This window comes from Macaca thibetana, chromosome 9 (genome assembly GCF_024542745.1).
Source record: "Macaca thibetana thibetana isolate TM-01 chromosome 9, ASM2454274v1, whole genome shotgun sequence".
In the NCBI taxonomy this organism is placed as follows: Eukaryota; Metazoa; Chordata; class Mammalia; order Primates; family Cercopithecidae; genus Macaca; species Macaca thibetana.
In genome coordinates, this window is record NC_065586.1 from 41,567,490 (window position 1) to 41,588,004 (window position 20,515).

At 50.5% G+C, this 20,515-nt stretch overlaps 2 protein-coding genes and 1 non-coding gene across 7 annotated transcripts; all 3 read right to left on the reverse strand.

The window, feature by feature from the left end:
• Window positions 1-2,696: 2,696 nt before the first annotated feature.
• FXYD4 (FXYD domain containing ion transport regulator 4) lies at window positions 2,697-14,459 on the reverse strand. 5 transcript variants are annotated; one of them, XM_050804350.1, is made up of 9 exons: window positions 14,394-14,459; window positions 12,980-13,025; window positions 11,993-12,125; window positions 11,321-11,353; window positions 11,184-11,210; window positions 10,251-10,325; window positions 10,108-10,147; window positions 9,772-9,809; window positions 2,697-9,694 (listed from the first exon to the last, which is right to left on the reverse strand). In XM_050804350.1, exons 3-9 carry the CDS (start codon window positions 12,027-12,029, stop codon window positions 9,675-9,677), a joined length of 270 nt encoding a protein of 89 aa, XP_050660307.1. In that variant the 5' UTR covers window positions 12,030-12,125; window positions 12,980-13,025; window positions 14,394-14,459; the 3' UTR covers window positions 2,697-9,674. The 5 variants fall into 5 exon arrangements, with proteins under 5 accessions (XP_050660307.1, XP_050660306.1, XP_050660305.1 ...); XM_050804349.1 differs by having other exon boundaries at window positions 11,993-12,152; XM_050804348.1 differs by lacking the exon at window positions 9,772-9,809.
• Window positions 14,460-16,809: 2,350 nt separating this feature from the next.
• Window positions 16,810-17,691, reverse strand: LOC126962806 (60S ribosomal protein L7a-like). Its single transcript, XM_050804340.1, has one exon. The coding sequence runs from the start codon at window positions 17,670-17,672 to the stop codon at window positions 16,872-16,874; it is 801 nt and encodes a 266-aa protein (XP_050660297.1). The 5' UTR covers window positions 17,673-17,691; the 3' UTR covers window positions 16,810-16,871.
• A 2,139-nt stretch (window positions 17,692-19,830) lies between these two features.
• On the reverse strand, window positions 19,831-19,934 carry LOC126963439 (U6 spliceosomal RNA). The gene has a single exon (XR_007729077.1). It is a non-coding gene; the product is annotated as a U6 spliceosomal RNA (small nuclear RNA).
• Between the last annotated feature and the right edge of the window lie 581 nt (window positions 19,935-20,515).

Genomic DNA, 20,515 nt, shown 5'->3' on the forward strand with positions numbered 1-20,515 from the left:
GTGTGAATTTAAAAATTTCATACATCAAATCTATGATCTCCCTTATATTCTTATGATGAGGCTAAATAAAAGTCTAATAAAAATGTTAAATATGTGAATGGTGGAAATGGTGACTAGCAGCACACATTCCGGGAAGCATCAAATAGACACACAGCCCCAGCCACTGGCAACTTACGTGCACTGTTCTAAACCATTCAGAATTTCCTGCTGGGCCCTTGATGCTGGAGTCACATCTGTTTATAGCGGGAGAGCTTTAGTTTCAAGTGCTACATTGTGAAAACCATTATTTTGTTTCTAGTTTTTATAAAATGCTGATTTAAATTTTTTTTGGGGTCACTTTCCTGATTTCTGTAGGGTGCATTTGTTGATTAGGTTATGGCAGGATACCCGTTACCAAGCTCGAGACCTGTTTTCAAATTGCTACCCACCTAGGCAACAAAGCAGTGTTAAAATTCAGGCAGCTCTACATACAGCATACAGTATTACTATCATTTTAAACCTTATGCTAAATACAAACCATTAGGACTTTAAAATGTGGAGTTTATTTAAAACCATTCTATTCAAAAATGTTTATTTTCCCCCTTTACTAGCTATATAGTGTTAATGATTTTACCAGTATTAAGGGTCTTCATTAGTATCTTAAGGAGTAAATGCTTTTGGTTAAACCCCTGAGAGTTGCATTAAAAATTAAGTCTGTGAAGTCTTCAGCCTTTTCTAGCTCCATTGGGCTTCAGAGGCTCAGCTTAGGTACAGTCCTTAGTTCCAGTGTTCTGCATGCTTGGATGGCCTGATGTGAGGGCAGCAGCATCACCAGGAATGGCAGGATACAGGGATGCAGAAGACTGGCATAGGGAAAACCTAGAGAGAACTATCCTTGCTGTAGCCCTGATCTGGGATCTCTGCCTACCCATGGGCCTACCATGCTTCGAGTGTCAGCATTGCATGGGGAAGCAGAGGACTACAGGTGAGGGAAACCCAGAGAAACAGTGAAGTTTCCATTGGAAAACTGGAGTTTCAGCTGGAAACGGGGCTGGAATGCGGTGAAGATGAGACCTCGGATTTTGTAGAGTGGTGGGGAGAGTACCTGCACACCCCTGGAAGTCTGCTAGATTTAGGATGCATGGGTGGAAAGGGCTTCAGGGGATGGGAAAGTGAGTGTGTTAGATGACCTGATGTCCCAAGGTAACATGGACAGCAAAACACATCCCCTTGCTCCAGGATTGTTAACTCGGGGAGGAGCAAATCTCTGATTCCCAGGTTGGGTCTAGTGGCATGATGCTGGCTCGCTGCAGTGTCAGCCTCCTGTGCTCAAGTTATCCAGTTGTCCTCCCACCTCAGCCTCCCAAGTAGCTGGGACTGGAGTCCCACACCACTATTCCCAGCTAATTTCTGTATTATTTGTAGAGTTGGGGTCTCACTATGTTGCCCAGACTGGTCTTGAACTCAGCTCAAGTGATCTGTACTCTTCGGCCTCCCAAAGTTCTAGGATTTCAGGCATGTACCATGGCACCCAGCCAGGCCTATTTCACACAGCCATGCCCATTTGTTAATACGGTCTATAGCTGCCCAGGTGTTACAGCAGGCAGGCAGATGGGTAGTTGTATCAGAGACCACATGGCCCACAAAACCTAAAATATTTACTGACACTGTTACAGGAAATGTTTTTCAACCTGTGGCCTTGGGCATGACAAGGGCATTCCCTGCAAGGTAAAGGTCAAGATACTGCATCTTGTTATGTTGTAGAACCCCAAATTCAGGCTTGTGTAGCTGATGCCAAACATCGAGACACAGGTGCTTGGAGATAAAGGTTTATTTGATTTGGCCAAGGTGAGAAATCTGCCTTAACAAAAATGAAGCAGCGTGGAGGTTTTGTTTTGTTTTTTATTTTTAGAGATGGGATCTCCCTGTATCACCCAAGCTGGAGTGCAGTGTCTCAAAGTGCTGGTATTACAAGCGTGAGCCACCACGCACGGCCTCAGCATGGAAGTTTTGACCTCCGTTTTCAACCTGGGCCAGTTCACCCCTCCTTAGGCAACCTAGTGGTCCTCCACTCCTGGGAGGTCATATTGAGGCCGAACTTGCTGCAGATACACAATTGACATAGTACACTATAGCCTCAGCCTTCCAAAGTGCTGGGATTACAGGCATACGCCACCATGGCAGGCTTAGGGAGTTTTTACACAGCTAGAGAATAAGGGAGGAGCAGTTTCAGAGAACTAAGGGGGGAAAAATCTATGTTTCTTTAGTCTCACATAGTGTCTTGAATAACCAGACTTCTGGGTGTCTGCAGCTGGTCACAGTGTGTTTAAAGATACTCATTCGTTCTGCAAAATTTTGTTATGGCCCTGAAGTTAACCCCTCCTTCACAAGGAACAGTATTCCAGCAGTTTATAATTTCATTATGGAAACAAGGAATATTGGGCAAAAAGCAAGTGGTTAACGTGTAAGCAAGTAAGGACCTGATAAGAATTTTCATTATTTGAGTCACTAAAAATGCCAGGTGTTGAAATCTCAAGGGTCCTGGTTACAGAAACTCATCACTAAGAAAGAGGCATAATTTTGGGTAGTAGTTTTGGATTTTGGAGAAAGCTGCTTTAACACTTGAAAATACCCTGAGGCCTGGCACAGTGGCTCATACCTGTAATGCCAGTGCTTTGGGAGGCTGAGGCAGGTGGATCGCTTGAACTGAGGAGGGTTTTTGTTTTGTTTTGTTTTGTTTTAAGACAGAGTCTCACTCTTACCCAGGATGGAGTGCAGTGGTGCGATCTCAGCTCATTGCAATCTCCGCCTCCCTAGTCAAGCGATTCTGCCTTAGCTCCCTGAGTAGCTGGGATTACAGGTGCATGTTGCCACGCCCAGCTAATTTTTGTATTTTTAGTAGAGATGGGGTTTTACCATGTTGGCCAGGCTGGTCTTGAACTCTGGACCTTAGGTGATCCACCCACCTCGGCCTCCCAAAGTACTAGGATTACAGGCGTGAGCCAGTGTGCCCAGCCGAGCTGATGAGTTTGAGCAGCTTGGGCAATATAGCGAGACCCCCAACTCTACAAAAAATATAAAAATTACTCGGGCCCATGGTGGCTCACACCTGTAGGCCAGCTACTTGGGAGGCTGAGGTGGCAGGATCACTTGAGCCCAGGAGGCAGAGGTTGCAGTGAGCCAAGATTGCACCACTGCACCTCAGCCTGGGTGACAGACCCTGTCTCAAAAAAATATAAAAGAAAATACTACTGCTAATTACCAGGTGACCAGAAGGATGCAAAGACTCCACCAGCTGCTCTGCCATCTGCTACCAATGACAGCATAGGCCCCATCAAAGAGGTACCTGTGTTCCTAAATGATTTCATGTGGCGCCTCTGATGAGTCTCAGTAAACACTCAGGCCAAACCCTGAAACTCTGAGTGTTCTGAATCAAGGCCATGTTTTCTGCAGGAGAGGGCTAGTTACCTTTCTTTTCTTTTCTTTCGTTTTTTGTTTTTTTGTTGTTTTTTTTTTTTGAGACGGGGTCTCGTTATGTTGCCCAGGCTGGAGTGCAATGGCGTAATCTCGGCTCACTGTAATCTCCTCCCAGGTTCGAGCGATTCTCCTGTCTCCGCCTCCCGAGTACCTGGGATTCCAGGCACCCGCCACCACACCCGGCTAATTTTCGTATTTTTAGTATACACAGGGTTTCACCATGTTGGCCAGGCTGGTCTGGAACTCCTGACCTCAGGCAATCTGCGCACCTCGGCCTCCCAAAGTGCTGAGATTACAGGCGTGAGCCACCGCGCCCGGCCTAGTTACCTTTCAAGAAGCAGCCCCTGAGTACTTAGCAGTATGGGAGATAAGTCACCTGCACTAAGACCACCCTCATGATTTGGGTGCTGGCAGATGCATCAAGTCTCAAGGCATCTCAGTTTTATTGTTTTTGTTTTTTTAAAAAGACAGAATCAGGCTGGGAGCGGTGGCTCACACCTATAATCCCAGCGCTTTGGGAGGACGAGGCAGGCGGATCGCCTGAGGTCAGGAGTTCCAGACCATCCTGGCCAACATGGTGAAATCCCGTCTCTACTAAAATTACAAAAATTAGCTGGTGTGGTGGCACATGCCTGCAGTCCTAGCTACTCAGGAGGCTTAGGCAGGAGAATGACTTGAACCCAGGAGGTGGAGAGTGCAGTGAGCCAAGATCAGGCCATTGCACTCCAGCCTGGCGAGAGAGTGAGACTCCGTCTTGAAAAAAAAAAAAGACAGAATCTTACTCTGTTGCCCATGCTAAAGAGCAGTTGTGAGATCACAGCTCCCTTTTTTTTTTTTTTTTTTTTCTTTTTCTTGAGACCGGGCCTTGCTCTGTCACCCAGGCTCGAGTACAATGGCATGATCGCAATCAGAGTTCACTGCAGCCTCAAACTCTCCAGTGGTTCAACTGCTTTATCCTAAGTAGCTGGGACTACAGGCATGTGCCACCACACCCAGCCTAACATTCTTTTTTTCTTTTTTTTGAGACAGAGTCTCACTCTATTGTGCAGGTTGGAATGCAGTGGTGCAGTCTCGGCTCACTGCACCTCTTCCTCCCGGGTTTAAGCGATTCACCTGCTTCAGCCTCCGGAGTAGCTGGGATTATAGGCGCCTGCCACCACGCCTGGCTAATTTTGTATTTTCAGTAGAGACAGGGTTTCAACATGTTGGTCAGGCTGGTCTCGAACTCCTAACCTTAGATGATCCACCCGCCTCAGCTTCCCAAAGTTTTGGGATTACAGGTGTGGGCCACCATGCCAGGTCCTAACATTCTGGAAATAACAAAATTATAGAGATAGAGGACAGTTTAGTGGTTGCCAGAGGTTAGGCCTGGAGGGCCTAAGTAGGGAGGGAAATGGGTTTGGCTATAAAAGAGGAGCATGAGGGATCCTAGTGATGAACTGTTTGAGATCTTGACTGTGGTGGTCACAGGAATCACGGGTGATAAAGTTGCACAGAACTAAACACATGCGCACACAAATGAGTGTTCTAACACTGGTGAAATCTCAGTAAGACCGATGTTTCTAGCAGTTTCAATATTCTGTTGTGATATAGTGTACTATAGTTATACAAGAAGTTGCCACTGGGGGAAACTGGCTTATCTCTCTGTATTATTTTTTACAATTGCATGTGAATCTATAGTTATCTTAAATGTAAGGTTTTTTTGTTTTGGTTTGGTTTGGTTTAGTTGAGAAAAAAGAGGCAAGCCAGGTGCTGTGGCTCACCCCTGTAGTCCCAGCACTTTGGGAGGCTGAGGTGGGAGGATTGCTTGAACGCAGGAGTTCCAGACCAGCCTAGGCAACACAGTGAGAGCCCATCTCTACATCAAAAAAATTCGCTGGCCCGGGTGCAGTGACTCATGCCTGTAATCCCAGCACTTTGGGAGGCTGAGGTGGGCAGATCACCTGAGGCTGGGAGTTCAAGACCAGCCTGACCAACATGGAAAAACCCTGTCTCTACTGAAGAAAAAACAAAACAAAATTAGCCAGGCATGGTGGCATATGCCTGTAATCCCAGCTTCACAGGAGGCTGAGGCAGAAGAATCGCTTGAACCCAGGGGGCAGAGGTTGTGGTAAGCCAAGATCGCGCCATTGCACTCCAGCCTGGGCAACAAGAGCGAAACTCCGTCTCAAAAATAAAAAAAAAATTAGCTGGGCATAGTGACACGCGCCTGTGGTCCTAGCTAATCCGGAGGCTAAGGTGGGAAGATTGCTTTAGCCCAGGAGGTTGTGGCTGCCACATGCTACTGTACTCCAGTCTGGGTGAGAGAGTGAGACCCAGTTTTAAGAAATAAATTTTAAAAAAAAGAAAGAAAAGAAAAAACATATAGAAATTTTAAAAAGAGAGCTGGGTGCCATGGCTCATGCCTATATTCCTAGCACTTGGGGAGGTTGAGGTGGGCTGATGGCTTGAGCTCAGGAGTTTGAGACTAGCCTGGACAACATGATGAGACCTCATCTCTACAAAAAATATAGCCGTGTGTGGTGGCATGTGCCTGTAGTTCCAGCTACTTGGGAGGCTGAAGTAGAGGTTGTAGTGAGGTTGCACCACTGCACTCCAGCCTAGGTGACAGAGCCAGACCCTGTCTCAGAAAAAAAAGGATTATTTTAAATCAGAATAAGTCCTTTCTCTAGTCCTCAACTTTGGGTTCTGAAACAATAGCCTGAGTTCTTTTTTTTTTTTTTTTTTTTTTTTTTTTGAGACCGAGTCTCACTCTGTTGCTAGGCTGGAGTGCAATGGCTCGATCTTGGCTCACTGCAACCTCCACCTCCGGGGTTCAAGTGATTCTCCTGCCTCAGCCTCCTGAGTAGCTTGGATTACAGGCATGTGCCACCACGCCCAGCTAATTTTGTATTTTTAGTAGAGACGGGGTTTCACCATGTTGGTCAGGCTGGTCTTGAACTCCCGACCTCAGGTGATCCGCCCACCTCAGCCTCCCAAAGTGCCTGGATTACAGGCTTGAGCCACTGTGCCCAGCAATAGCCTGAGTTCTGATCTCAAACTCACAAGGCCAACTCCCAGGTACAAGAGGGAAAAGATGATCTGAAAGATTAGCAAACTTTTTTTTTTGTGGGGGCAAACTTTTAACCTTGATAATTTGGGGGTGCTAGGTTAGAAGTTGGTTTACCTTGTGAGTAAATGTCTCTGTGATGTTTGTTTTCTTTTCTTTTCTTTTTTCTGGAGACAGAGTCTCGGTCTGTCACCCAGGCTGGAGTGCAGTGGTGCGATCTCGGCTCACTGCAACCTCCACATCCTGGGTTCAAGTGATCCTCCCACCTTAGCCTCCTGAGTAGCTAGGATTACAGGCGTGAGCCACTGCGCCTGGCCGATTTTTGTATTTTTAGTAGTTACAGGGTTTCAACATGTTGGCCAGGCTGGTCCCGAACTCCTGACCTCAAGTGATCCTCCCACCTCAGCTTCCCAAAGTGCTGAGATTACAGGCATGAGCCACTGAGCCCAGCCCTGAAAAATAAAAAGATTTTTAAAATAAAAAAGTGAGGAAGGATGTATAGTCACCCAGCAGCACAGTCCCTGGGCTCTGTCTTTGACAATGATAAACATTGGGAAGGCAACAGGCCCCAGACCTTTGGAAACAGGGCTCAGGAGCAGGACACCTGGGTTGGAGGCTGGCTGTGGAATTCGTTAGCCCATGAGAACCTCTGGGTGCCTCCTCTCCTCTAACCTAACCCTAACCCTAATGTCATCCGCATCTCATAGGTTGCTAGGAAAATTGGACATGTGTGAAGTATTTACAGTGGTGTCTGTCACATAGTAAATCCCCAACTGAGTGGAAATGACCCTTTGCTTTCTCTGGTCCCCCCCACCTCTCCCCGCAGCCCCTCAACTAGGAGAAGATGACAAGGAGAAATTACCCCCCACCTCCGAAACAGGCCCCAGGAAGGGGTCTCTGAGGCACAGCCAGTAATCCCACAAAGGGAAGCCTGGAGAGCCTGTGTCATGCCCTAGTCATCCCATTCCTCACTCCCAGAAGGGAGAGAGGAGAGCTCATTTCTGCTGGGAACCAGCAGCCCAACTCCAGGGCCCAGCCTCACCCACCTGGGGCTGACACTGACTCCGTCCTCCACTGTCACCCAGGCCTGGCCTCCCATCAGTCTCTGACTCCTCCCATCATGATTTCCCCAGGCTCCATAAGCTAGAGCTGTCACCCTCCACATCGGAGGGATAAGCCTGTCACTGGGCAGTCACACCTAGGGACTCATGTGCGGTGGGGCCTCCTACATAAGTGGTCACTTACAGGACTTGGGGAAACTGTGGCACCTGTCCAGGAGAAGTTTAAATGAAGCAGCATGAGAGCTTGAAAGCAGAGCAGCAGGTCTCCACCACGATGTGGCCCCAGGACACATGTAAAGGTGGAGGTGGGTGGATGTCATGTCCAGAAACCTCTGCTCCCCAGCGGGGCACTGGGGTTGGAAGTCAAGGCTGCATCTCTTGTCAGGGTCATGGGGCCACCATGCAAGGACAAGGTTTGCTAGGATTTCAAACAGCAGAGCTCCTGATAGTCATGACTGCGTCCTGGGTTCCTCAGTCAGAAAGCATGCACTGCTTCCAGTCACCTTTGTGTGGCTTCCCCTGGGTCTGCCACTGCAGACTCAGCTTTCTTACCTCACTTTTCATGTTCTCAAAAGCAGTCCCTCACACCAGCGTCTTCCGGTGCCAATGAGGAGAGAGCTCTGCACTGCACCCCCTGGATGAGGAGGCATGCTCAGGAGCCCCCTTCTATCAGCCCTGCTGGGTGGCTCCCACCCCTGCCTCTGTGGCCTTGCCTACAGGGCTGGGCCTTGCTTCCGCAGTGATCCTATCGCCTGCATTCCAGTCATGCTGCTGATTCCCTCCACCAGGGTGGTTTGCGCACAGGCCCCTCCCTGGGTCCACCTGTGCAGACTCAGTGCCGCCCCCGGACTGGCCATACCACCTGGGGCTGCCAGTACAGGGCAGCTTCCCCAAAGCACTGGGGCTTGCCAGGTGTTCTGTGACCCACCCAAGATTCCCTGATAGTGGTTGGACTCAGCCAGGTATCCTGAGTCCCACTCAGCCCCACCTTGGAGCCTTGCTCTCAGCCCCTGCATGTCCTGTTTCAAAGGCTCTGGCAGACATGTGGACCTCATTTTTATACCTCTGTGGGGCCCTGCACAAGTCTCTGACCCCAGCCCACAAGTCAGGAGACCCTAAGTCTAGGATACATCATACTTCTCAAGGATGTGGCCCACCCTGAGAAGTGGAGGGAGGATGCATCATTGGAGACAGCTGCCCATCCCAGGCCCTGGCCTCAGATTGGGAGATGCCACCTGGCAGGGACTCTGTTGTGCTCTGGCCTTTGCTGGGGGCAGAGGCTAGAAGTGGGCTCAGTTCCTTCTCCTGGGCTGTCAAGGGGCAGGACTGCAGGACGGGCACCAGGCAGGAGCGGCACTTCACACCCCTGCCTGGGGGGCTACAGGGACATTGCCAGGGAGGTCTTCCTGGAGGGGAGTTCGGGCATGCCAAAGAACTCAGATTTGCACACATGGTGTTTGACTCCCGCATGCACTATGCAGGGCTTCTCAAGACATAGTTCTTCATGGAATTTCACAGGATATTTCCTGGGAGGAGGGGGGCCCACAGGGTGAGCTGAGGGTTTTACTGGAATGGGTCGAAGGAATTGCTACATTTTCTACCATAGAGAGCACTCACTGGGTGAGATGAGGTTTCAATGGGGGGCGAGCCCTGGGGGTCACTCTAGGTTAAAGGAAGTCATGAGTACCTGAGGCATCAGGACTTCTAGGACCCCCGTGCAAGTGGTGGAAATGGAAAGGTCTTCTGTTATAACACTGTGGTGTCTCACGGTACATGGGTCTCTGTGGGGCTTGCTGGAGTGGGAGCCATAGGAGACAGTTGGGTGGCAGGGACTCAGGGATCGGGAAGCTCGTTGGGAGTGGGCCTCCAGGGAAAGTCAGCAATCCGAGGGATTACTCGCCCCCAGACCCAAAGACGATGGATCACAAGACTACAGAGGAAGGGGTGGTGGGGCGAGTTTAATTCAGAAAAAAAGCCTCCTGATTGGAAAGGGGCCTAACAGCCTGCCCTTGGAAAGAAGTCCTTCTTTGAGGATAAGGCCTCCCAGGGGAGGAGGCGCTGGGGGCCAGTGTTAGGCTTCAGGCAATCCCTGGAGGCCGGTCCTATGCTCAGCAGGTAGTGGTAGAGCCTGCAGAGAGTGGCAGGCAGGCCATCAGACACAATCCTTACACAGGCACCCCCTCAGCCCACGGAAGCCCGTCTCACCTGGAGTGATGAGTGGGATAGTTTTCTCAAGTACGGAACTAGAGAAAGGACCGCATCAGAGTAGTATCAGGTTAGCCTGGAGGACCTTCTACCCTACATCCCAGACTCTTGCCGCCTGGCCCCAAGAGTGCACCTCCTTGCTCTCCTTCCATGGTCACTTCACACAATACCGAGGTCAGAGCTTTCCCTGACTGGGGCCCTTCAGGGTTGACTATCTGAATAACAAAGCTGGCTGCAAGTCCAGTGAATGGCCAGGACCCTGTCCACTCTCCAGGTCAGGACTGTCCTCCCATAGTTCTGCCCTGAAGGAGGGGCGCACCACAGGGTTGGGCTCACCTGTGCTGCTTCTGGCTGCTCTTGCATTTGCATTTGCTACCTGGGAGGGAGAGAGGGGTCAGTGCCAGGGTCAGTGCTGGAATCAGAGCACTCTCTCTTCCTGCCCCACCCTGTCCGCCAGCCCCACCTGCCCTGCCACTCACTCAGAACTGCCACGATCCCAGCAATGGCCAGGAGCCCTCCGCAGATCAGTCCGCTCAGCTGCAGGTTTTTCCAGTCTGGGGCAGGTACAGAGAGTGTGCTTGCACCAGCCTGGGGCCTCACTCATTCATTCAAAAGACATTCGTGGGCCCCTGCTTGTGCCAGCCACTGCCATATGCATAAAGACAAGCCAGCAACACAGACATCATTCTGTGTCTGGTGGGGAAACATTAAGAAGAAAAAAGGTGAGGCCAGGCATGGTGGCTCACACCTGTAATCCCAGCACTTTGGGAGGTTAAGGCGGGCAGATCACCTGAGGTCAGAAGTTCGAGACCAGCCTGACCAATATGGTGAAACCCCATCTCTACCAAAAATACAAAAATTAGCTGGGCATGGCAGCGGGCACCTGTAGTCCCACCTACTTGGGAGGCTGAGACAGGAGAATTGCTTGAACCCAGGAGGTGGAGGTTGCAGTGAGCAGAGATCATGCCACTGCACTCCAGCCTAGGCGACAGAGTCAGAATCTGTCTCAAGAAAAAAAAAAAAAAAAGAAGAAGTGGACGTGCGCAAAGAAGGGGCTTTGAAGGATGATCAAGGAAAGCTATCCTGGGGCTGAGGCCCAGGGGAGAGGAATAGAGGAGAACTGCCTGAGGGCTGGGGACTAGGGAAGGGGAGAGTGAGGGTGAGTGAAGGCAGGAGGGTAGGGGTGTTGTATCGGGGGGCCTAACCGCCCAGACACCAGCCCTTCACCAGGAGCGTTCCTAAGCATCCTGTGGCCACCCTCCCCTTGCTGGAGCAACGCTCTCACAGAGACCAGGTTTAATCCTCCATCCCACTTTGTGTACACTAGGTCCACACCACCCCTCACCAACTTGTCTGGCAAAGAGGTCCAGGATAAGCAAGGGGAGGGTGGGGGTGGGAATATCAGCTCTTACCATAGTAGAAGGGATCATCTTCATTGGCTAGAAAAAGTGGGGGAAAAAGACTTCAGAACCAGAACCAGGAGACAGGATGTGGGTATCAGAGGGGAGATGTGGGCAGAGTGGGCAGGCTGTTTGGGGGCCTCACTCACCAAATGGGTCATTGGCTTCCAAGGCAGTCAGGCCTGTGTGGGAGGAGCAGAGAAAATGGGTGGGAATTCATGACACTGGTGTCCAAGTAAGTCAGGCAGCAGGACCCCAGCACAGAGGTTGTGGGGTGACCCTGGAGCCACCAGTTCCCTTCCTCACGCCCTCCCCAGCCCCACACAGCCTCAGGGTTTGGCCCCGCCCAAGCCCTGCCTTCCCAGGCTTCCTGATGCTCCTGTGTACCTGCTAACAGGGATGGTTTGTTATGTCTCTGCCCCCTGAAGAAACAGGGAGTGCTTGTCTTTTTTTTTGAGTTGGAACCTCTGTCACCCAGGCTGGAGTGCAATGGTGCAATCCTAGCTCACTGCAGCCTCGACCTTCCAGGCTCAAGTGATGCTCCCACCTTGGCCTCCCAAAGCGCTAGGATTACAGGCCTGAGCCACTGTGCCATCCTGCTTTTGTCTTCAAGCCACAGATGGTTAATGTTTTCCATGGTTCAATTCCTCTGGAGCTATTAGGACCTTTTTGCAATATTCTCATCCTACCTGTACTGTCATTTCCTTCATGTTTTTCTCTAAATTGTCAGTTTAAATAACTTTGGGAGATGTTGTCTGACTTTTGCTGCCTTTGTGGGTGGGGTGATTGCAAGAGGGTCCCAAGAGACTGGGAGGACTCACCTGCCAGTAGGAGAAGGGCCAGGGTCACTCTCTCCATGTCACAGTTCGAGTGGCAGGACTGCAGGGGGATAGGCACTGGGGCTGGGGTCTGCAGCCCACGGATCTGCTGCAGGCTCACAGCTCACTTGGTCAGCTACAGGGGGCGGGGGCAGGCACAGCCCTGTGGTGAGAGTAGGTGTACAAACCCCAAGGATACACTTGCTTGTGGGGTGATCTTGGGAAAGTGACTACTTTCTGCCTTCCCACCTAGAGATAGTGACGGCCTGGGGGAGTAAGCACGAGCTAAGAGCTCAGAACTGTGCCTGCACAGAGTAAGTGCTGCAGAAGGCGTTGTTAAAATCCATGTGACAAACCCACCCCCTACTCCTCCCTATGAGGAAGGCACTATTATTGTCTCAATTTCAGAGGAGGAAAAAAAAGAAATGGAGCTTAGAGAGGTGTAATCAGATGCCCAGGGTCAGGTGGCTGCTATTCTAAGTCAGGGTCTGGACTTCCTAACCCCACACAAAGGGCATTGTTATCAGGCCCCAGGCTATTGCTCCCAAAGGTCTGGGCCTGGGGTGGCCAGAGTCCAGTGCCCTGAGTCTGAATTCCCAGACAGCCTCCACAAAAGCAAGGGTGCAGAGGAGGAAGGAAGCGCTGAATCCTGGGATGAGGTGACTACAGCAGCCAGGACCTCCCCTGCCAGCCCTGGCAGGGGACCCTGCTCCAGCAGCCCCAGATTCTGCTCTCAGAGTATAGACCTCCTGTGGTATGACATTTCTCCCTCAGGTTGGAAGTAGCCAGGACCCCATTTACTTGTCCTTGGGGAGGCTGAGTCTTTGAGCGCAGGGCCCCTCCCAGCCCTCTGCATATTGTTAGCCTAGTATGGTCAAGTCTTCAATACTGAAGCCATTGTTATCATCTGCTGTACCCAGCTCTGGCCTCCTGATGAGATCACAGATCCAGGGCCAGCTGTCTGGGCTGGGTCGATTCTCAGCAACTTACCAACGGTGTGACTCTGCAGGTTCCTCACTGCTCCTTCACCAGTGTCCTGTAAAAGGAGGATCATCAGAATAGTAGCAACTTCATAAGGTTATAGCAATGGAATTACATGAACTACTATTTGCGAAGCCTAAGAACCATGCCTAGCACACAGTAAGCACTAAAAACCTGTTACAATAAATACATCCATAGGGGCCGGGCGCGGTGGCTCAAGCCTGTAATCCCAGCACTTTGAGAGGCCGAGACGGGCGGATCACGAGGTCAGGAGATCAAGACCATCCTGGCTAACACGGTGAAACCCCGTCTCTACTAAAAAATACAAAAAAACTAGCCGGGCGAGGTGGCAGGCGCCTGTAGTCCCAGCTACTCGGGAGGCTGAGGCAGGAGAATGGTGTAAACTCGGGCGGCGGAGCTTGCAGTGAGCTGAGATCTGGCCACTGCACTCCAGCTTGGGCGACAGAGCGAGACTCCGTCTCAAAAAAAAAAAAAAAAAAAAAAAATACATCCATAGGTTGGGCGCAGTGACTCACACCTATAATCCCAGCACTTTGGGGCTGAGGTGGGTGGATCACCTGAGGTCAGGAGTTCAAGATCAGCCTGGCCAACATGGCAAAACCCCGTCTATACTAAAAATACAAAAATTAGCCAGGTGTGGTGACAGGCGCCTGTATTCCCAGCTTCTTGGGAAGCTGAGGCCGAAGAATCACTTGAACCTGGAAGGTGGAGGTTGCAGTGAGCTGAGACTGTGCAAGTGCACTCCAGCCCGGGCAACAGAGTGAGACTCCATCTAAAAATAAATAAATAAATAGATACATCCCTAAATAAACTGCTCCTTCTGCAGCGGGAGGGAGGCACTGGAGGGAGAGACTCTTAGGCACTGCTTCTGAACATGGGTTATTGGGCTAGGAGCAGTCTCCAAAGCTGACTTCCCCGAGCCTTCACTGGTCTCTCTCTACCTTCACCAACAAGAGTTCCTGGAATATGAGGGTCTCAACTCTAGGCCACATTTTTTATTTTTTTATTTTTATTATTATTATTTTTTTGAGACAGGGTCTTGCTCTGTTACCCAGGAAGGCAGCAGTGGCATGATCTCGGCTCACTGCAGCCTTGAACTCTCTTGGCTCAGGTGATCTCCTCACCTGAGTATCTCAAGCAGTTGGGACCACAGGTGCACCCCACCAGTTCATATATTCTTTAACCAAGGGCTGGCTTCTGTTTCCTCCAGCCCCCAACCCACCATCCATATGACAGTAGGTGCAAAGCAAGAGGCCTTCAAGCGTCTACTGCAGCCATATCTGCCCTCAGACACCTCAACAGGCTTGTCATTACTCAGAATTCTTGGGCACCCACCCCCTTCACCCAGCAGCCCCGAAGTGGACACCTGGTCACCTGCAAGGTCACCTGGGTGAGGACTCACCTGAGCTGGCAGCGCAGAGAATGGATCTGAGGAGGTTGCTGGGCTGTGGAGGCCCAGGCAGGTGGGTCGGCTCTTTAAACCCTGCAGCCACGCCCAGGGCTCCATGACGCAGGCTGGAGGGAAATGGTCAGGCTTCCTGAGACTCAGCCTGACCGGCCTGCCACACCCAGGGCTGTTGGGGAGGGGTGGGCTGGGCCGAAGACCCTCTTTTGGCTTCTCCTTTTTTTTTTTTTTTTTTTTTTTGAGACGGAGTCTCACTCTGTCTACCGGGCTGGAGTGCAACCTCTGCCTCCCAGGTTCAAGCAATTCTCCTGCCTCAGGCTCCGAGTAGCTGGGACTACAGGTGCACGCCACCACGTCTGGCTAATTTTTTTTTTGTATTTTAGTAGAGATGGGGTTTCACCGTGTTGCCCAGGCAGGTCTCGAACTCCCGAGCTCAGGCAGTCTGCCCACCTCGGCCTCCCAAAATGCTAGGATTACAGGCATAAGCCACCACGCCCAGGCTTTCTTTTGGCTTCTTTAGCTCACCCAGATCCTAAAAGAGGGACCCGGAGGGTGCTGGACAGGGTGTTTCTGGGCTCTTGTGCCAGCTGTGGGGGTTCTGGGACCTTTGTGTGGGGGTGTCCTGGGGACCGTGGAGGATACCAGGAGCCAGGCACTGACCTGCAGGCTCCCTGTGCTCAGTGGTGCCACTGCTGTCACTTGGGCTGGATGTCTACTGAAGGGAGGCTGGTGGCTGGTGGGCACCCCTGGGGGTGGCTCACCCTCTGACAGGGCCCTGACACCCACTTAGCCTCCCCCATAGGAGAGGGATGGGTCCAGGAGGAGGATAGCCGCCCCCGAATAAGGAGTGGGCTACCTCCCTCTGCAGACCTCAGGCCTGCCTTGTTGCTGGCGGCCAAACACACCCTACACAGGCATGTGGAGGACCCAGGCCTCCCTAGTCTGCTGTTACCCCTCCCTAATTCTTTTCCAAATGAGGGACACTTGTCCCTGTCCAGAAGGTAAGGGGGGATGGCTGACAAGGGATGGGGGTCTCTGGGCTGGGAGGGCTAGGGAGGGCAGTGACGGTTTAGATGGTTTATTTATTAATTTATGAGCCGGAGTCTCGCTCTGTTGCCCAAGCTGGAGTGCAGTGGCTCAATCTTGGCACACCACAATCTCCACCTCCCAGATTCAAGCAATTCTGTCTCGGTCTCCCGAGTAGCTGGGATTATGGGCACACACCACTGTGCCCAGCTAATTTTTGTATTTTTAGTACAGACAGGATTTTGCTATGTTGAGCAGGCTGGTCTCGAACTCCTGACCTCAGGTGATCCACCCGCCTGGGCCTCCCAAAGTGCTGGGATTATAGGCGTGAGCCACTGTGTCTGGTCCAGACATACTTTTAAGTAGAAAAAAAGTATAGGGCATTCTGAATAGGATGCTGTCACTTGTGTAAAAATATAAAATATTGGCTGGGAATGGGGGCTCAGGCCTGTAATCCCAGCACTTTGGGAGGCTGAGGCGGGCCTGTGTCTCTGTGTGTACACTGCATGGGGCTTAGCACAGAGGAGGGGTCCAGGTGTTTCCTCGGCCAGCTGTTTACTTGAGCTCATTGCACTTAGCCCTCACAGAAGTCCTTGGAGGTATACACTCTCATTAGCCTGTCAATCTACAATAGTCAAACAGGTCAGATTTTAGTTTTAAAGGAGTTTATTTAAGTGTAAAGGTTAAGGATGGCCTGCTCAGGAAGTATGAATTGTAGAGAATGGAAGGCATGGCTGGGGGCGGTGGCTCACACCTGTGATCCCAGCACTTTGGGAGGCTGAGGCAGGCAGAACATGAGGTCAGGAGTTCAAGACCAGCCTGGCCAACATGGTGAAACCCCATCTCTACTAAAAATACAAAAATTAGCCAGGCATGGTGGTGCACTCCTGTAGTCCCAGCTACTTGGGAAACTAAGGCAGGAGAATCACTTGAACCTGGGAGGCGGAGGTTGTAGTGAGCTGAGATGGTGCCACTGCACTCCAGCCTCGGTGACAGAGCGAGACTCCATCTCAAAAAAGAAAAAAAAAAGAAAAGAATGGAAGTCAGAGTTTTAAAGTCTTGGCGAGGTGTGGGGGTTCAATCCTGACACTCTGGGAGGCCAAGGGGGGCAGATCGCTTGAGCCCAGGAGTTTGAGACCAGCTTGGGCAACACAGCGAGAACCCATCTCTACAAAAAAAATAGAACAAACAGTCTGGCGTTGTGGCACACACCTATACCCCAGCGGAGGTGAGAGGAGCGCCTGAGCATGGAGGTCAAGGCTGCAGTGAGCCCAGGAAGCACCACCGCACTCCAACCTGGGCGACAGAGGGAAACCCTGTCTCACAATAAATAAGTAAAGTGTAAAAGTTTGGGATCATTTATTTTATTATTATTTTTTTATTTTTATTTTTTGAAGGAAAATTTGTATTTTAATTATTTTTATGTACAGAAAACTCAACAGTGTACATTTAACCCCGCTTAGTGGCAAGTTCTTTAGCCTTTGCCTTTTCGAGCTTGGCGATACGAGCCACAGACTTGGGACCCAGGACATTGCCGCCCCAGTGACGGCGGATCTCATCGTATCTGTCGTTGTAATTGGTCCTGATAGCTTCCACCAGCTTAGCCAAAGCGCCTTTGTCTTCCGAGTTCACCTGTGTGAAGGCGACAGTGGTGCAGGTCTTCCTGTGGACTAGACGGCCCAGTCTGGCCTTCCCCTTGATAATGCAGTAAGGGACCCCCATTTTACGACACAGGGCAGGCAAGAAGACAACCAGCTCGATGGGATCCAGGTCATGTGCAATCACCACCAGCTGAGCCTTCTTGTTCTCCACCAAGGTGGTGACAGTGTTAACTCCTGCTCGAAGGACAGGTGGTTTCTTAGTGGGGACATCCCCTTTGCCAGCAGCTTTCTTCTCAGCCCGGGCCAACAGCCTCTGCTTCTTCTCTTGTTTTGTCTCTGGTCTGTACTTGTGGGCCAGCTTAAGCAGCTGAGTAGCTGTTTGGCGGTCCAGGGCCTGGGTGAACTGGTTAATAGCAAGAGGCACTTTCAGCCGCTTATAGAGGATGGCTCTCTGCCGCTGCAACCTGATATAGCGAGGCCATTTCACAAAGCGGGTGAGGTCTCTTTTGGGCTGGATGTCCTGTCCAATGCCAAAATTCTTAGGTCTTTTCTCAAACAGGGGATTCACCACTTTCTTGGCCTCCTGCTTTTTCACGACAGCAGGGGCTGGAGCCACCTTCTTTCCCTTGGCCTTCTTTCCTTTCGGCATCTTGGGCGGCGGGAGGAGAGAGAAACTATTTTTATTTTTTTGAGACAGAGTCTCATTCTGTTTTTTTTTTTTTTTTTTTTTTTTTTTTGAGACGGAGTCTAGCTCTGTTGCCCAGGCTGGAGTGCAGTGGCGCAGTCTCAGCTCACTGCAAGCTCCGCCTCCCGGGTTCATGCCATTCTCCTGCCTCAGCCTCCCGTGTAGCTGGGACTACAGGCGCCCGCCACCTCGCCCGGCTATTTTTTGTAGTTTTAGTAGAGACGGGGTTTCACCGTTTTAGCCAGGATGGTCTCGATCTCCTGACCTCGTGATCCGCCCGCCTCGGCCTCCCAAAGTGCTGGGATTACAGGCGTGAGCCACCGCGCCCGGCCCAGAGTCTCATTCTGTTACCCAAGCTAGAGTGCAGTGGCATGATCTCTGCTCACTATAACCTCCACCTTTTGGGTTCAAGTGATTCTTGTGCCTCCGCCTCCTGAGTAGCTGAGATTACAGGCCCGAGCCTCCACTCTCAGCTAATTTTTTTGTATTTTTAGTAGAGACAGGGTTTCACTATGTTGGCCAGGCTGGTCTCAAACTCCTAACCTCAAGTGAGCCACCTGCCTCAGACTCCAAAAGTGCTGGGATTACAGGCATGAGCCACTGTGCCCGGCCTAGGATCATTTATATAGACACAGTTTAGGAAAGTTTAATAGGACTTTAACTGTTTTTTGTTTTTTGTTTTTTTTTTTGTCTTTTTTGAGACAGGGTCTCCCTCTGTCACCCAGGCTGAAGCACAGTGACACAGTCATGGCTCTCTGTAGCCTTGACCTTCTGGGCACAAGCAATTCTCCTGCCTCACCATCCTGAGCAGCTGGGACTACAGGTGCACACCACCACACCAGGATAATTTTTGTTTTTTTTTTGGGGGGTAGAGACAGAGTTTTGCCATGTTGCCCAGGCTGGTCTCAAACTTCTGGGCTCTAGTGATTCACTCGCCTTGGCTGCCTAAAGTGTTGGCATTACAGGCATGAGCCACCCACTGCACCTGGCTGAATTTTAACTTTTTAAAATGTAAGGTTTAATGTATCGTTATAATGATCTGGGCCGAGTGTGGTGGCTCATGTTTGTAATCCCAGCACTTTAGGGGGCTGAGGCAGGTGGATCACCTGAGATCGGGAGTTCGAGACCAGCCTGACCAACATGGAGAAACCCTGTCTCTACTAAAAATACAAAATTAGCCGGGTGTGGTGGTGCATGCCTGTAATCCCAGCTACTTGGGAGGCTGAAGCAGGAGAGTCGCTTGAACCTAGGAGGCAGAGGTTGCAGTGAGCCAAGATTGTGCCATTGCACTCCAGCCTGGGCAACAAGAGCGAAATTTCATCTCAAAAAAAAAAAAAAAGTTCTGATCAGTTGTGGTAGTCTTTCTTTAGGAGGAAGGTCTATTTAATACTTTATTTTAAATTTAAATATTTGTATATAAAATGAAGGCTGGGTCAGGCCAGGCGTGGTGGCTCACACCTGTAATCCCAGCACATTGGGAGGCCGAGGTGGGAGGATCACGAGGTCAGGAGTTTGAGACCAGCCTGGCCAACATAGTGAAACCCCGTCTCTACTAAAATTATAAAAAATTAGCTGGGTGTGGTGGTGGGCGCCTGTAATCTCAGCTACTCGGGAGGCTGAGGCAGGAGAATCGCTTGAAGCCGGTGGGTGGAGGTGGCAGTGAGCCGAGATCACGCCATTGCACTCCAGTCCAGGGAACAGTGCGAGACACTGTCTCAAAAAACAAACAAACAAAAAAAGTGAAGGCTAGATCTCACTGTGTTGCCCAGGCTGATCTTGAACTCTTCGTCTCAAGTGATCCTCTTGCCTTGGCCTCCCAATGTGCTGGAATTATAGTGGTGAGCCACTCCCCTCAGCCAATTTATTCTTTTTTTTTAAATTAAAAAGTATGGAATCAGCCTGGACAACATGGTGAAACCCTATCTCTACCAAAAATAGAAAAAATTAGCTAGGTGTGGTGGTGCACACCTGTGGTCCCAGCTACTTGGGAGGCTGAGGCAGGAGGATCGCTTGAGCCTGGGAGGCAGAGGCTGCAGTCAGCTGAGATTTCGCCACTGCACTCCAGCCTGAGTGACAGAGTGAAACCCTGTATATATATATATATATATATATATATATATACACACACATGGGATGCTTTGAAAATTTGCATGTCATCCTTGTGCAGGGGCCATGCTAATTTCTGAATTATTCCAATTTTAGTATATGTGCTGGAGAAACAAGCACTGTTTAACATTTTACACTGAAAATGTAATTGTCATAAGGTCTCTGTCTGAGTTAGGTACAGGATGATAAAGGAAGCAATTAATTATTATTATTATTATTGAGATGGAGTTTCACTCTTGTTACCCAGGCTGGTGTGGAGAGGCGCGATATCAGCTCACTGCAACCTCCGCCTCCTGGGTTCAAGTGATTCTCCTGCCTCAGGCTCCCAAGTAGCTGGGATTACAGGCATGCACCACCATGCCTGGGTAATTTTGTATTTTTAGTAGATACGGGGTTTCACCATGTTGGTCAGGCTGGTCTCGAACTCCTGACTTCAGGTGATCCACCTGCCTCAGCCTCCCAAGGTGCTGGGATTATAGGCATGAGCCACTGCACCTGGCTAATTATTTTTTTTGTAGAGACAGGACCTCACTATGTTGCCCATGCTGCTCTCAAACTTCTGGGCACAAGTGATCCTCCTGCCTCAGACTCCCAAAATGCTGGGATTACAAGTGTGAGCCACTGCACCCAGCCAAAACAGTCAATTTATAACAAAGATTAGTGATTGGAAGGGGGATGTATGGTCTCTTGTCTTTTTTGTC

Bases quoted from the DNA above. Each gene is read 5' to 3' on its own strand.
- FXYD4 (XM_050804348.1), bottom strand. From the start codon at position 12,029: ATGGAGAGAGTGACCCTGGCCCTTCTCCTACTGGCAG. The intron at 11,211-11,320 runs GTGAGTGAGGCC...CACTTTTTCTAG, and splicing joins GGAAGCCAATGACCCATTTG to CCAATGAAGATGATCCCTTC. The intron at 10,326-11,183 runs GTAAGAGCTGAT...TACCTGCCCCAG, and splicing joins AGATGATCCCTTCTACTATG to ACTGGAAAAACCTGCAGCTG.
- LOC126962806 (XM_050804340.1), bottom strand. From the start codon at position 17,672: ATGCCGAAAGGAAAGAAGGCCAAGGGAAAGAAGGTGGCTCCAGCCCCT.